Raw genomic sequence first — 12,771 nt, forward strand, 5'->3', positions numbered from 1 at the left:
AAGCAGAACGCCGCACGTGGTGGACGCGTGTCTTGATATTACTCCTCGGCATTTTCTCCATCCTGTGTGTTCTTTGAGCAGCGCGTAGGAGGAAATCCACAGAACGAAAAAACGTCTGGGCGGGATTGACTCGGAAAGGGCAACCCTCTTGCAACGGACGTGATGAGAGGGTCTGTTGCACCTCCCCCTCCCCCCTCGTCTCCACGGCACAGACGCGCACACGAGTTAATACGCACTGTGCTTCTACGCTTTCCCTCTCCCTCTCTTTATCTCTACTTCATCTTAGTATGAGAAATGCTCACTTCTGATTTTCTCTGCATGTGCATGTGCATGTGTGCGTGCGTGTGTGTGTGTGTGTGTGTGTGTGTGTGTGTGTATGTGTGTGTGTGTGCATTGGAGTTGCCTCTCTCATGCTCTTCTGTAGACGGTTTATGCTGCCCGAAAGTGTCTTGCTGTAGCTATTCCTTGTACTGCGTCCTCTCATCGTCGTTCCAGGGGGTGTGGCGCAGCAGCAGTGATGAGGTGGGTTTGGCTCAATATGAAATGTGCGTGTTCTTTTATGTGCGTCTGCTGAGGTGGATTGTTGGTGCGGCAAAGTGTATCGCTGTGCGCGTGCGTCTCTTTGGGGAGGAGTCTCTCTGTCTGTGGTGTGGCTTACCAGTGCCGAGGTGGGTACTGTCCTCTCCCTCCTTCCCTCCCTCCCTCCCTCTCACACACGCATGCACATCATACGCCGCCCTCTGGCTTGTGCTTCTATTTATACTTTTCTTTTGCTGACTTCTCCCTCTCTGTGCTTGCATGAGTGGGGGTGTGGGTCGCCACCACTACATACCCCACGCCTGGTTTGTATCGTTGTCGCTGCCGTATTACTACAACGCGAGACATCTGTAGGCGTATCGGTGTTGCACGCCCTCGCTCGTTTTCTATTTCCCTCTCTCTCGCTCTCTCTTGGGTGTGTCCTTCCCTTTCACTCGGAGAGGCTAAGTTTTGGTGCGTTTGTGATAACGTGTACGGCCCTGTGTGTGTGTGTGTGTGTCTTTGGGGTAAAAGAGTCGTCCAGACTCGTCCCACACCGATCATCAGCCAGCTAAACAACTACCATCATTTTGGCCCACAAGATGCAAGGGGAAGGGAGGGCTGCTTCCGCTTTGTCTTACTGGAGGACGTGCCATGGGGACGTGACATTCATGCGCTCCAATTCACCTGGGAGGGCGGTAGCGGCGGCGTACGCGGTGTATCTCAGTGTTCACACTTGCGACTGTCTGCCTACACCTGCCCCACTATTGCTTCTGGGTAGTACAGCACAGAGTATCTACTTCAGCGTAGCTGGGTCAGCGCCGCCGCCCCCCCCCCCCCACCTCACCCCCTTCCACACAGCCTCCCTATTCCATTCTGGCCACTGCTTGGTGTAGATGCAGCTCTTCGGTGGATCCTTCTGGATGGGTGTTCGTCTGTTAGCTTTGCTTCCCTGCACTGGGATGGTGCGCTCACGGGCAAGTCACACACACACACACGTCACTCGTCCAATGCCAAAAGCGAGTATCCTCTGTCCTTCATTTCCCCGTCCCCATCCTCCTCCTCCGCCGCCGCCTTCCGCCTTCTTCCCTCCCCTCCCCCCGAAAAGCCCACGAAGCGGGATTAGGAAGGAGACGCACAAACACGTCGTATACGCAGCCACGCGCGCACGCAAATCTCGTTTGACACCTCCGCACCCTTCCCCCCCCCCCCTCTCCCGCTCTGATGAAGTGCAGCGCGGCCCTTTTCCACGTGGCATCGGCCGTCGCCGCTGCTGTCGCGAGAAACCATAGCAGTACGCCGTACAGGGAGGAAAACGAAACCGCCACAGTGCGTAACTGCAGGAACCAGTCGACTTTGATAGACCCCCGAAATCAAAGCGCGCGCTATCGCGGCGATCGGTGCGGCACTTTCCTGGACGTGACCCCTCTGACTCCACCGGCGTCGGCCTTCCACGCCGCTGCTGCCAACGGCTCCACGTTTGTTGATCAGAACTCCTCGACAGTCGCCACGAGCTTCAACGAAAACTACCGAATTAAGTCCTTCCGTCAGCGCGTCTGCGCCGCCACGGACGTGTCGATGCGGCCACTGCTGTTGCTACTCAAGGATGTGCCGGAACTGAACGATGTAGCCGCCAACGCCGGCATCGTCAGCCCTGCAGCAGCAACCATTGCGAGTGGAAGGTTCAAGTATGGCGAGCTGCTGGAGCGGCTGTCATGTCGCTGGGCGGCAAAGTTCTATGGTAAGGTCACATATGGCCCGCGCAACTATCCATACCCGTCTTCACGTTGGCTGGCTCGCCGCTTCCAGATGAAGAAGCATCGCATTCTCAAGCGTTTCCGCTTCCGCCGCTACAAGCTAGCAGCCGTGGCGAACCTGCCCTTCGCCAAGATGATCCGTGTCGGCATGCTCCCTGAGCTGAAGAGCAGCAAGACGAAGAAGGGTGACACTGTGGACATGGGCCTGTCCTCGCAGCTTGTCAGCGCGGCACGGTCGTCCGCTGGCGCGGCCAAGACGAAGGGCAAGCGCTCGCGTCCAAAATCAAAGTATCAGGTGTAAAGTGGGGTTACGCCACGGTGTGTGTATTTCTGCACGAGTCTTTTGTAGGTGTACTGCCTGCGTAACTCTCGTTGCTGTCGTGGCCAGCTGTTCTTGTTCGCCGAAATGGAGCCGGTCGCTCTTTTGTGTGCTATGCGCAGTGCTCACCCGTTGCGGTTCTACGGATGTAAACACGGTCGTGTACGAGCGCCATCTGCCGCTTGGTGGTGGAGACACGGCGGCGTCATTCGTGAAGTGTGCCCTCCTCTCTCTCTCTCTCTCTCTCTCGACTTTCCTTCTGTAACCGCACGTCTTGAAGAGGCCGATAAAAACGAAAAAGCGCAAGCAGAAGATGGCCTGCAGTCACCCTGAAGGACATTCATTCTTATGGGTGGTGGTCGCTCGCACTTGTCGTCTTCAGTAGGTGGGATAAGCAAGCTGGGAAGAGGAGCGGCGCTTGGTTACAGGCTTGGGCTTGCGTCTAGGTATGAGTAGGTGGGTAGATGCATCATCGCCCCTCTCCACTTGCCCCACCTCACCAGAAAAGCTCCGTCGCTGTCTCGACTTCGCCTGCGCTCTGTGTAATGGTCGATTCTCGTGAAAAGGCTGGCAAAAAAAGGAGGCCTCATAGAACGCCGATGGGTGACTCGCGCATGGCCCGTACTTCCTCCCCCCTGCTTCACCGAGGCACGACAACTAGCACCACCCTGGGTCTCTGCTCTGCACCCGCGCACCCCTTCCCTCACCCTCCATATCCCTTGCAGGCATGCGCTCTCCTCTTTCCCCCTGCACATCACGTCCGCTTTCTTTGTTGCAATGACGCCAGTCTGAGGGGTACAACGGAGCACTGTGACGTTCACTCCACACACACACACTCGTTTGATCCTCCTCGTGTTTCGCTGCTTTACACTGAAACCTGCGATGATGCTGCGCACGCATGCTCGCCTCCCCGCCCGATGGCCGACAGCGCTGGCGAAAGCCTCTCGTAGTTCACCTGCTTCGGATGCGTGGGTGCCTAGTTGGAATGCGTTCTTCGATGAGCTACAGTTGCAAGAGGACTTGGACAGAGGCGGCGCTGACAAAGCAAGCAACGCGAGATCTGGCGCAGTCCCAGCGCCGCTACTTCGGTCTATTGCACAGCATTGGGTAGATCAAACACTCCTTACGGTGGCATCCGCCCGTCTCGCCGAGGTGTACCCGCCTGCGCGCGCGAACATTTTGAGAGGGGTGTGCGAGGCTGCAGAGTCACCTCTGTCATCTTTGTCGTCGCCAGTGGCGCCGTTGGGGGGACTGGAGTTGCTGCTGGCCACGTGGAGTGCGCACATGCTGCTTTCCGTACTTCACACACCGCATCAGGCGTCGGCCGCCGCATCCTCACATCGAATTCGGAGCTGCAGGTATACAGCGCCTGACACCGTCAGCACAGCACTGGCGGACTGCCTGGAAAAGGATGTTGCCCCTGTTCTCCACTACCTGACCACATTTGCAACTCCACCGATCCCCACGCCTGCGATACATCATCATCATCGCTTGTGTGCACCAACACACGCTTTGCGTCATGCACTGGTGCTCCTCCTAGCCAGCTTCGTGACGACGTGGGGTGAGGCGCCGCCCAATAAAACACCATCGTCTACAAGGGTGAGTACGTTGACAAGGCAGGAGCGTGCTCTGGCACTAGAACTTTGCCGTTGTATTGCTGCGTTTAATGGGGACGATACGGCAGTGGAGAGCATCCTGAGAAGAGAACACCGAGGCGATCTCAGTGCACAAGCTCACTCGCGCGGTGCTCGAGCAGAGGCGACAGGGTTGCCTACCACCTCGCTAGAGGCAGTAACAGAGGCGCAGTTTGCGCTTGTAAAGGCTGCCCTTTCGGATATGCTAACCCCTGAAGACCACAGTGACGGCAGCGTGGCAAGCACTCCTGTTCACGCGAGAGACGCTGAAGCAGGTAATGGTCCTCTGTGGAAGGCATGCAAGGTGTGGATTGCTGATGCCCTTGATCAGCAGAAGCAGCAGCAGCAACACCGCGCATCATCGGACACTAAACCTCGCGTCCCCCGCAGCGCCTTCGTCACCGCAGCGGGTGCCGGTGCGGTCTCACCATCTTCACCCTTTGCCGGCATCACCGGGGTGCACAGGGAAGAGGAGGAAGCTGCTGACGTTCTCGACCGGGTGAACGATCAACTCAACCAGGTGGCCCGCAGTAGCACCGTGAACATTAATGTCTGACTAGCGTTGAGTAGGGCTGCGATGTCCGACTATGTATCCGTGTGAGGGTCTACTCATGTCTGTGTGCGCATGTGTGTGGGTGTATTTGCCTCACGAGTGAAGGGAGAAAGAGCGCTTCTCTGCTGCTTGGAAAAGAGGTGCCTGCTCCCTCACTCCCCTTCACTTCCAGCAGGGCAAATAAGCGTTACAGGGCTAAGCGTGTGTAGGGCACCAGTTGGTAGCCTCTGCAGGCTGGGCTAGGGCGGAGAGAAAGGAAGGTTTTGTGCATCGACACGCTCTGTCGCCTCCCACCCCTTATGGCAGGAACATGTACAAGGAGCATCACAGCACATGAAGTCAACGCAGCGCACGAAGGGCAGAAAGAACACTGGTCCCCGGCTGTTGCCCCTTGGTGGACTCCCAACTCCACCCACCCCCTTCTCCTTGCACACCCGCTGCACGTCGTTTGACCGTCTCGCCATCTTCTTTACTGCCGCTTCTCGCTCCTAAATACCGTGTGGGCTCACCCCACCCCCTACCCCTACTCCCTTCCTCGCCGGTCATAATCGCATACACGTGCTACCCTCCACAGGCACTGCCACACTGCCCAAGCACACGCACACGCAGACAGACGCATTCACAGACACGCGCGCACGGACCCCCTCCTCCTCGCTGCTTCTCCCTCCTGACTCTGTGGTTTATTGCACCCAAGGGCTGAGGGAACCTGCACCACCTATAGAGAGGCGCGAGAGGAGACAGACACACGTGCACGGAACACACAGAGACCTAAGAAGCAGAAGTGGGAGGCCCTCCTGCATAGACAGAGACTCAATACACACAACACTGAGAGAAAGAAGGTGAGCGCGTGCAAAACGATCCAACACGGCTGCACTTCACTTTGAGAAGTCCACAGGAGCACAAGGACGAGGAGAGGGACGTACAGCTGCAGCAGCAGACACCATCTTTCTCTCTCTGTGTGTGTGTGTGTGTGCGTCTTTGCCTGTATCTGATTGGGAAAAGCGACTACACGCGCAAGCTCCCCAAATCACGTCGTCATCAAGCGCTTGCTCACTACCTCTCTCTCTCTCTCACACCTACTACATTGCCCCTTTAGGAGAGCGACGTGGGTCCTTTGTCCGAGCTTGCGCATCGCTGCCGTCACCTTCCTCCGTGCGGCAGCTGCGCCTGCTGAGGTCTTGTGCTGCGTCGGTGACGTTGTTTTCCTGTTTGAGCTATTACGTGCAGTGACAGCCGCACGCGTGTGCGGGGGCGTGTGCGCCCTTAACCGGTTTTTAAACCGATCAGCAAGACGCCCCACCCGCCCTCCTCCCCTCCCCATTGCACAGACTACTCGCCGCCGCTGTTTCGCCTCTCCTTTGTAGGGCACACGTAAGCGCAACACAGAGAGGGAGAGCAAGAGGAAGAGAGAGAAGTGGAGGCAGAAAGCACAAGCACGACACCGCCGGCTCTCTGGTGCTTCGTCTTTATTCTCCGCCGCGCGGCGACACAGAACGGGTGTGCTTGCCTGCTGCTCGCTGATGATTTGCAGTATCGATCAGAAGCACAAGTGCACGTCCTCCAGCTTCCTCTTTGTCGCTCGCACGAATATTTGTAAACTTCCACGCAGCGCCGCACACATCAACTCAGAAAGATGATGAAGGCGACTGTGTTACTACGTCTGGGCGGCGGCGGCAGTGGCTTAATTGGGCGTCCGACGCTGCTGCGACGGCAGACGGCGAAGCGGGTGGCAACGACGAAGGCGAAAGACACTACAACGGGCGGGCGAAATAAAAAAGCGACTGCACCGACAGCAGACGGCGGTTGGTGCTCACACAAGCTGTCCTTAGCAGACTTCCACCCCGCCATTGCCCGCACATGGATCGCAGCGGCGTCGAACAAAATGCTGCAGCCGCAGCACGTCACCCCTGACAGTCGCAAACTGGCGTGGTGGATTTGCCCGTCTTGCCATCATCAGCACAATAAACGCATCGATCGGCACCTCGCCGCCGGTGGTGCGTGTCCACAGTGCGGAGCAAAGCCCACCTTGGACGTCGGTAGGTCCGCGAGGAAGGATGCGTCGAGTCCCCGTAGCGCCAGCAATGCCGCCTCGCTATCGACAAAGACGAAACGAACCACCGCTGCGTCGGCGCAGAAGTCCGTTCCGGCTGTAGCGGTGCTTCGCCATCGCTGCCGCCCCAGCTCGACGCTTGACACCATCGCCGCTCCGAACGCAAACCTTCTCAGCAAGAGCGTGGCCGATGATCAGTACCTTCGGGTGCAGGAGACGCGTAACCTGCTGCCGATGCTGGCAAAGAGCTACGATAAGGAGCGTTGGAAGATCGCGTCCGACGAGGTGCTGCAGGTGTCACCAAAACTGGACGGCATTCGCTGCGTCGCCGCGTACAGGGTGGACACAAAGCAGGTGCTCTTCTTCAGCCGCTCTGGCACACTGTTCGAGTGCTGTGACGACGCCATCGAGCCAGCCCTGCGGCACCTCTTCGAGAAGGACCCGACGCTCGTGCTTGACGGCGAGCTGTATAACGACTCCGTCAACCTGGTGCAGCTTAGCACCGTGCGTACAGCAGCAGGAAAATCGCCCCGGCTGTCCCCCACGGCGGCGCTGTCTGGGGAAGACCCGGTGTCGGCCTTCTACAATTCACTCCTCGCTGCTGCATACGGGAACAAGAAGCACAAGCACAACTCGGTAGCCGCCGCTGGTGTGGCGCAGACAGATCTGCCGGCAGTGATCCGCTTCGACCAGCTCACATCGGCGATCCGCACGACACGTCAATGGCTCACCCCTGAAGTTTCGGCTTTGCAGCGCCAGTTGCAGTACCACGTCTTTGACATCCTTTACAGTCGTGAGTTCCCCGGCGGGCGCGGGTCGGCGGTGCCGTTCAGTGTTCGCTACGGCGTCCTTGAGCGACTGCTGGCATCCGTGACAGTCCACAACTTAGCGCACATTTCAAGGTACGATCCGCTAGTGCTGAGGCGTGTGCCGAGCTACTTGTGCACCATCGACGCCGTCGACACCGTGCTGCATGCAGCCATGAGAGTCGGCTACGAGGGTATCATGATTCGCCGCGAGTGCCGGGGCGCCACGACGGTTGCCGACAGGGACAGCAACAAGGTAGAGTCGGCAGTCAAGAAGATCAAGCGGGGCTCTGCGTCCAATGAAGGCAAAGCCAGAGCGGGCGCCGCGACGGAGAATAGTGACGGTGGCTATGGCTACGGACAGCGCAGCAGCACGTTGCTCAAGTACAAGGTGATGCAGGACGCAGAGTATGTCATTGTAGGTGCAGTGGAAGGCTCCGGCAAGTGGAAAGGCTTCCTCGGCTCTTTCATCTGCGTGACGCCGGATAAGAAGCACCGCTTCACTGTCACCCCAGCCAGCACCGATGCCGAGAAGCGGCGCATGTGGCAGTCATGGAAGACGGCGTACAAGGGGAAGGTGCTGACGGTGCAGTACCAGGAAATCACCCCAGACGGCGTCCCGCGCTTCCCCGTGGGCAAGTGCGTTCGCGGCGCAGCGGACGGGCACGATTGGCTGTAGCCTTTTCTCGGGCAGCAGCAGTGAAATGGGTGAGGGAACTCGAGGGAGGCAGCGTGTGATGGCGGTGGAGCGGGGTGAGAAGCATGACGCTGTGTAACAATCTCCCGCCCTCTCTTTCTCTTCCTCCATTCCCCTCTTCAAGTTCGCGAGTACACGGACACCCTCACATACGTGGTGGTATCGTACGCGCACCTCAAGCATTGACCGCCTCATGTGTTGGTCTTGGTGATCTTTTGTAAGCCCTCGACCACAAAGTCCCTCACCCCTTGGCCGCCACCTTTGCCTTCTACCCGCACCGAGTCTGGTGAGACTCCTTGGACACATCATCCCACAGCCATATCTGGTCCAATACCCTCTACTGCTCTCACGCATGCTGTGGTGGCCCACCACGCTGTTCGCCTTTCCACACATCCTCCTGGCCTTGATCGTAGACGCACCTTCACTGCATCAACGCCTAACTCTACGCGGGTCCCCTTCCCTCTTTCTCTCGCTGTTTTATATGTTGATTTCGTGCTTCTGCCGGCTGCGTCTATTCGGTCTCGCGCCTTTACTCTTTGGTATGCCTGGGTGGGTGTGTGTGGTGGGAGGGGAGTGGGGGATGCGGGGATGGGAGGAGGGTCTGCCTCGCCACACCACCATCAGTCGCCTTCCTCTCGCACCATCGCCCCCCCCCTATTCTCGCATCCATTCCAACCTGCGCCTCACTGCCCACGCTGAACTTCTCTCCCCATCTCGCCTTCTCGCTTAGCGGTGCCTCGACGGTGAATTTCTAAATTCAGGGGAAGAGGGCGAGCGAGAAGGGGACAAGAGAGGGGAGGGGGGTTAAAGCCGTGAAGGGCATGTGCCGTGCTGTTCTGTTGCCTTTTCTTTTCCCGTTCACCTCACCTCACCTCGCCTCTCTCTCTCTCTTTTGGGGGTTTCCTTCTCTCTTTTGTACACTTTCACTCTTCCCCCTCTCTCTTGTATCACTCACCGGCCATTCGCTCTTCGCTTTGTGTGAATGTGTGCGCGCGCGCGTTGCCGCTTTACTTTCTCTTCTTCTGCGTCCTTCACGCCTGTTGTGGCATCGCCCAAGCTGCAGCAGCCGCGCGCCTCGTCGCTCTTGCTCTCCACGCTTTCAGTAAAGTTGTACCACAGGATCACACCATAATGAGTCTCAAGTCTTGTACCGCTACATGCACCAACCCTCTGCACCCGCCTCTTCTGTCGCTCTTTTCTCGGCTCTCTGGTCTCCCTCACGTTTGAGTAAACCATACGCGACTAACCCAGTAACCCCTTTCCTGCCACAGTGATGCCTCATTCACCCCACTCCCACCCCCTCACCTTCGAACTGGCATTCAATGTTACATGAGTGTGAGAGACACCTTGAGCCACATTTCTCTGTGGAAACGGCGAATCCACCGTCAACCGTCTCGTCGTCTCTCCGCTTCTCCTCCACCCCTCTCCCCATGGTATTTTCACTTACCTCGCTTCTTCTCGTTCTTACCCTCTCCTCTTGCCTCTCCTTCTCGCTCTCTCAAGCACATCCCCTTGGAGAGGTAGCGTGTTGCTCATTCTCTGTCTACCGCCGTCACCTCCGCCGTTCGTCCAGTGTAGTTCAACCATCACTGTCAGAGCCTCTCTTTTTCTCCCCCCCCCCACCCCACCCCACCTCTTTGGGCTGCGCACAGGCAAAATTGTAGATGCACGGGTGCAAACACATACTCACACTTACGCGCGCGCACCACATCATTCAGTTCGATACATTTTCCCCATTTAGCGTGTGTCCGTCTCCCACTCATTCAAGCATACATTCTCTCTCTTCCCAAGCACGCATCTAACTCATAGATACGAACCCTCTTCCTCCCACTCCCCTCCTCTCTTTCTCTCCTCTTCAGCACACGTGACTTCCACATCCTCCGAGGCCTTACCCCATTTTACCCCACACACGTTGCACGGCGAGAGGAAACAACTGCGCCCTGCGTGCATCGACCTCCAGCAGCGCAGCCGTTCCCAGACGAGCGATTCTCGACGGCGCTATTTTTTTTTTTGGGGGGTGCTGTATGTACCACACAGAGGGCGAAGGTGCGCCAAGGCACGCAGTGCATCAGACGCAGATACAAGCGCACGTACACACACGCGAGAGTGCATACACATACCATCCCAATATCATTTCATTGGATAATAAATGTTTCGTTGCCGCCGCCCGCTCCTCTCAACGCTGCCAGCAGACATGAGTAAGCTCTTTGGGGCCCGCGGTCGTCGCACACTACAACAGAAGCGCGTCTACGATCAACTGAAAAATACCACCATTCAGGATGCATTTCCTCACATCGCCGCCTGCTGGGTGGGGCCGTGCTGGGGCAGCGTGATGCAGACGCCATGCAACGTATCCCCCGTGTGCATGAAGATGGCGGTGTGGCGCTGCTCCAGCTGCTTGCAGGAGTTCGAGATGGTAGTGGGGCACTTCGTTGACGAGGGCGGCGTGTGCCCGCATTGTCATAACCCGCAGAAGAGGCTGGACAACGTGACGCTGCGCAACGCGCAGGGGGAGCTGGTGATCAAGAAACCCCAATACATAAAAGCGCCGCGCATGATTCACTCGAACTACCGTAGCGTGCTCTTCACCAACCCACACTGGGAGTCGCTGAACATTCAGCCCATGCTTGCTCAGCGCTGGGAGCTTGTAGTAGACGAGCTCACGAAGAGTAGCAATGGCGAGAATGGCACCACTCCCGACAAGCATCTGCTTCTCGCCTCCCCCAAGATCGACGGCATCCGCTGTATGATCGGGTACAACCAGAAGCTTCAGGAAGTTCAGTTCTTTTCCCGAGGCGGTATCGTTCTCGAGTGCTGTCACGGCCTCGTCCCGCAGCTACTGCCGCTCTTTAAGGAGGACCCAACGCTCATGCTGGACGGCGAGCTCTTCGCACCAGAATGCAACTTTGAGCAGCTCAACGGGCTCGTGCGCCGACTCAACAAGAAGTCCAGCCCAAAAGTCATGGAGGCGCAGGCACGGCTGCTGGAGTACTTCGCCTTCGACATCATGTATAGTGCGCAGCTCTCGTCCCCGTCAGCCCCTTTCGACGAGCGTTATCAGCTGCTCAAGAAGCTCATCCCCGTCTGCGGAGCGAAGCGGATTAGCAACTACATCCACGACGACGCGAAGAAGAAGGTAATCCGCGCGAAGCACGGCAGTGTGGCCACGGCAGCAAACGGTCAGGCCGTGAAGATTTACCATGTCCCTGCCGCACAGGTCCACCCAAGCGATATGAAGGATGTACTGGACGAAGCGTGCTCGCAGGGCTTCGAGGGTGTCATGATCCGACTTCCCAAGTTCCCCTACGAACACGGCAAGCGCAGCTTTGGGTTGCTCAAGTACAAGCAGATGCACGACGCAGAGTTTAAGATTGTAGGCTTCGTGCCCGGAGAAGGCAAGTTTAAGGGTGCTCTTGGCGCCTTTATCTGCGAGACCAAGGACGGCAAACTATTCAACACACCACCCAAGGTCCCCTACAAGCGCCGCATCGAGCTGTGGGCGCATCGCAAGGAATTCCTCAGCAAGTACCTGACGGTCCAGTACCAGGAACTCTCCTCGCAGAATGTGCCGCGCTTCCCAATCGCCAAGGCCGTACGCGGTAGTGAGGATAGGCAAGATTGGCTGTGAAGAGAGCGCCGCACAGAGCGGTGCGCGCAGCAGCCTTCAACGCAACAAAGACAACATAAAGCGCGGCATGCCAACTACGAGAAGCGAGAGGCGATAGGGAAAAGGACGTCTACACACACACAGAGAGAGAGATGCAGAGGCACTGCCTTCATTCCCTCTCCCCACTTTTCCCTTCCTTCCTAGGGGCGTGTGTGTATGGCCGTCGAGTGAGCTCTTCTGCTGTCGAGCGAGTGCCGCCATCAGCTTTTACCATAGAACCTAACTAGATGCGTCTGCTCCCCCTCCCCCCTCCCTCCTGCCCTCCGCTGTTTTGTGTGGCGCGCGTGTCGTGCATTTTCTGCTCGTTGGTTTTAGGGATAGAGAGGAGGAGGAGGAGGAGGAGGAAGGGAGGGGGGCTTTTTTGCCTCGTTATTCTCTCGTTGCGTGGGGAAGCATCGGTGGATCAGCGCGCCTGTGCATTTCTCTTATGCGCGTCGCTCCTCGCCCACAGGGCGCACCCACGACAGCAGGAGTAAAGAATGCACAAGGCGTAAGGAATGGGCAGTCCTTTGCTGAAACAAACGGAAAGGAAGGGGGATGGATGAGCGTGCGTAGAAGGGGGGAGGCTCTGCGACGTCAGCTGCCGAGTGACGAGCACGTGTGTCTCACGTTGTCCTTTCCGCTTTCCTCACCCCTTTACTACCACGCATGACCCACTGTGTGATGTAGCGTCGTCATCTCTTTCTCTAGAGAGGTGTGGTGCCCAACTGGATAAAGATGCGATTGCACACGCGTGGATGTGAGTGTCTGCGTTTGAGTTGCATCTGTGTGG

At 57.6% G+C, this 12,771-nt stretch overlaps 4 protein-coding genes across 4 annotated transcripts; all 4 read left to right on the forward strand.

Moving 5' to 3' along the window:
• Window positions 1-1,740: 1,740 nt before the first annotated feature.
• LBRM_26_1340 (conserved hypothetical protein) lies at window positions 1,741-2,574 on the forward strand (the record flags this gene model as incomplete). Its single annotated transcript, XM_001562315.2, has 1 exon — window positions 1,741-2,574. One exon carries the CDS (start codon window positions 1,741-1,743, stop codon window positions 2,572-2,574), a length of 834 nt encoding a protein of 277 aa, XP_001562365.1.
• Window positions 2,575-3,474: 900 nt separating this feature from the next.
• On the forward strand, window positions 3,475-4,782 carry LBRM_26_1350 (conserved hypothetical protein; the record flags this gene model as incomplete). Its single annotated transcript, XM_001562316.1, has 1 exon — window positions 3,475-4,782. One exon carries the CDS (start codon window positions 3,475-3,477, stop codon window positions 4,780-4,782), a length of 1,308 nt encoding a protein of 435 aa, XP_001562366.1.
• A 1,630-nt stretch (window positions 4,783-6,412) lies between these two features.
• Window positions 6,413-8,314, forward strand: LBRM_26_1360 (putative DNA ligase k alpha; the record flags this gene model as incomplete). Its single annotated transcript, XM_001562317.1, has 1 exon — window positions 6,413-8,314. The coding sequence occupies one exon, from the start codon at window positions 6,413-6,415 to the stop codon at window positions 8,312-8,314; it is 1,902 nt and encodes a 633-aa protein (XP_001562367.1).
• A 2,212-nt stretch (window positions 8,315-10,526) lies between these two features.
• Window positions 10,527-11,960, forward strand: LBRM_26_1370 (putative DNA ligase; the record flags this gene model as incomplete). Its single annotated transcript, XM_001562318.2, has 1 exon — window positions 10,527-11,960. The coding sequence occupies one exon, from the start codon at window positions 10,527-10,529 to the stop codon at window positions 11,958-11,960; it is 1,434 nt and encodes a 477-aa protein (XP_001562368.1).
• Between the last annotated feature and the right edge of the window lie 811 nt (window positions 11,961-12,771).

This window comes from Leishmania braziliensis, chromosome 26 (genome assembly GCF_000002845.2).
Source record: "Leishmania braziliensis MHOM/BR/75/M2904 complete genome, chromosome 26".
Lineage (NCBI taxonomy): Eukaryota > Euglenozoa > Kinetoplastea > Trypanosomatida > Trypanosomatidae > Leishmania > Leishmania braziliensis.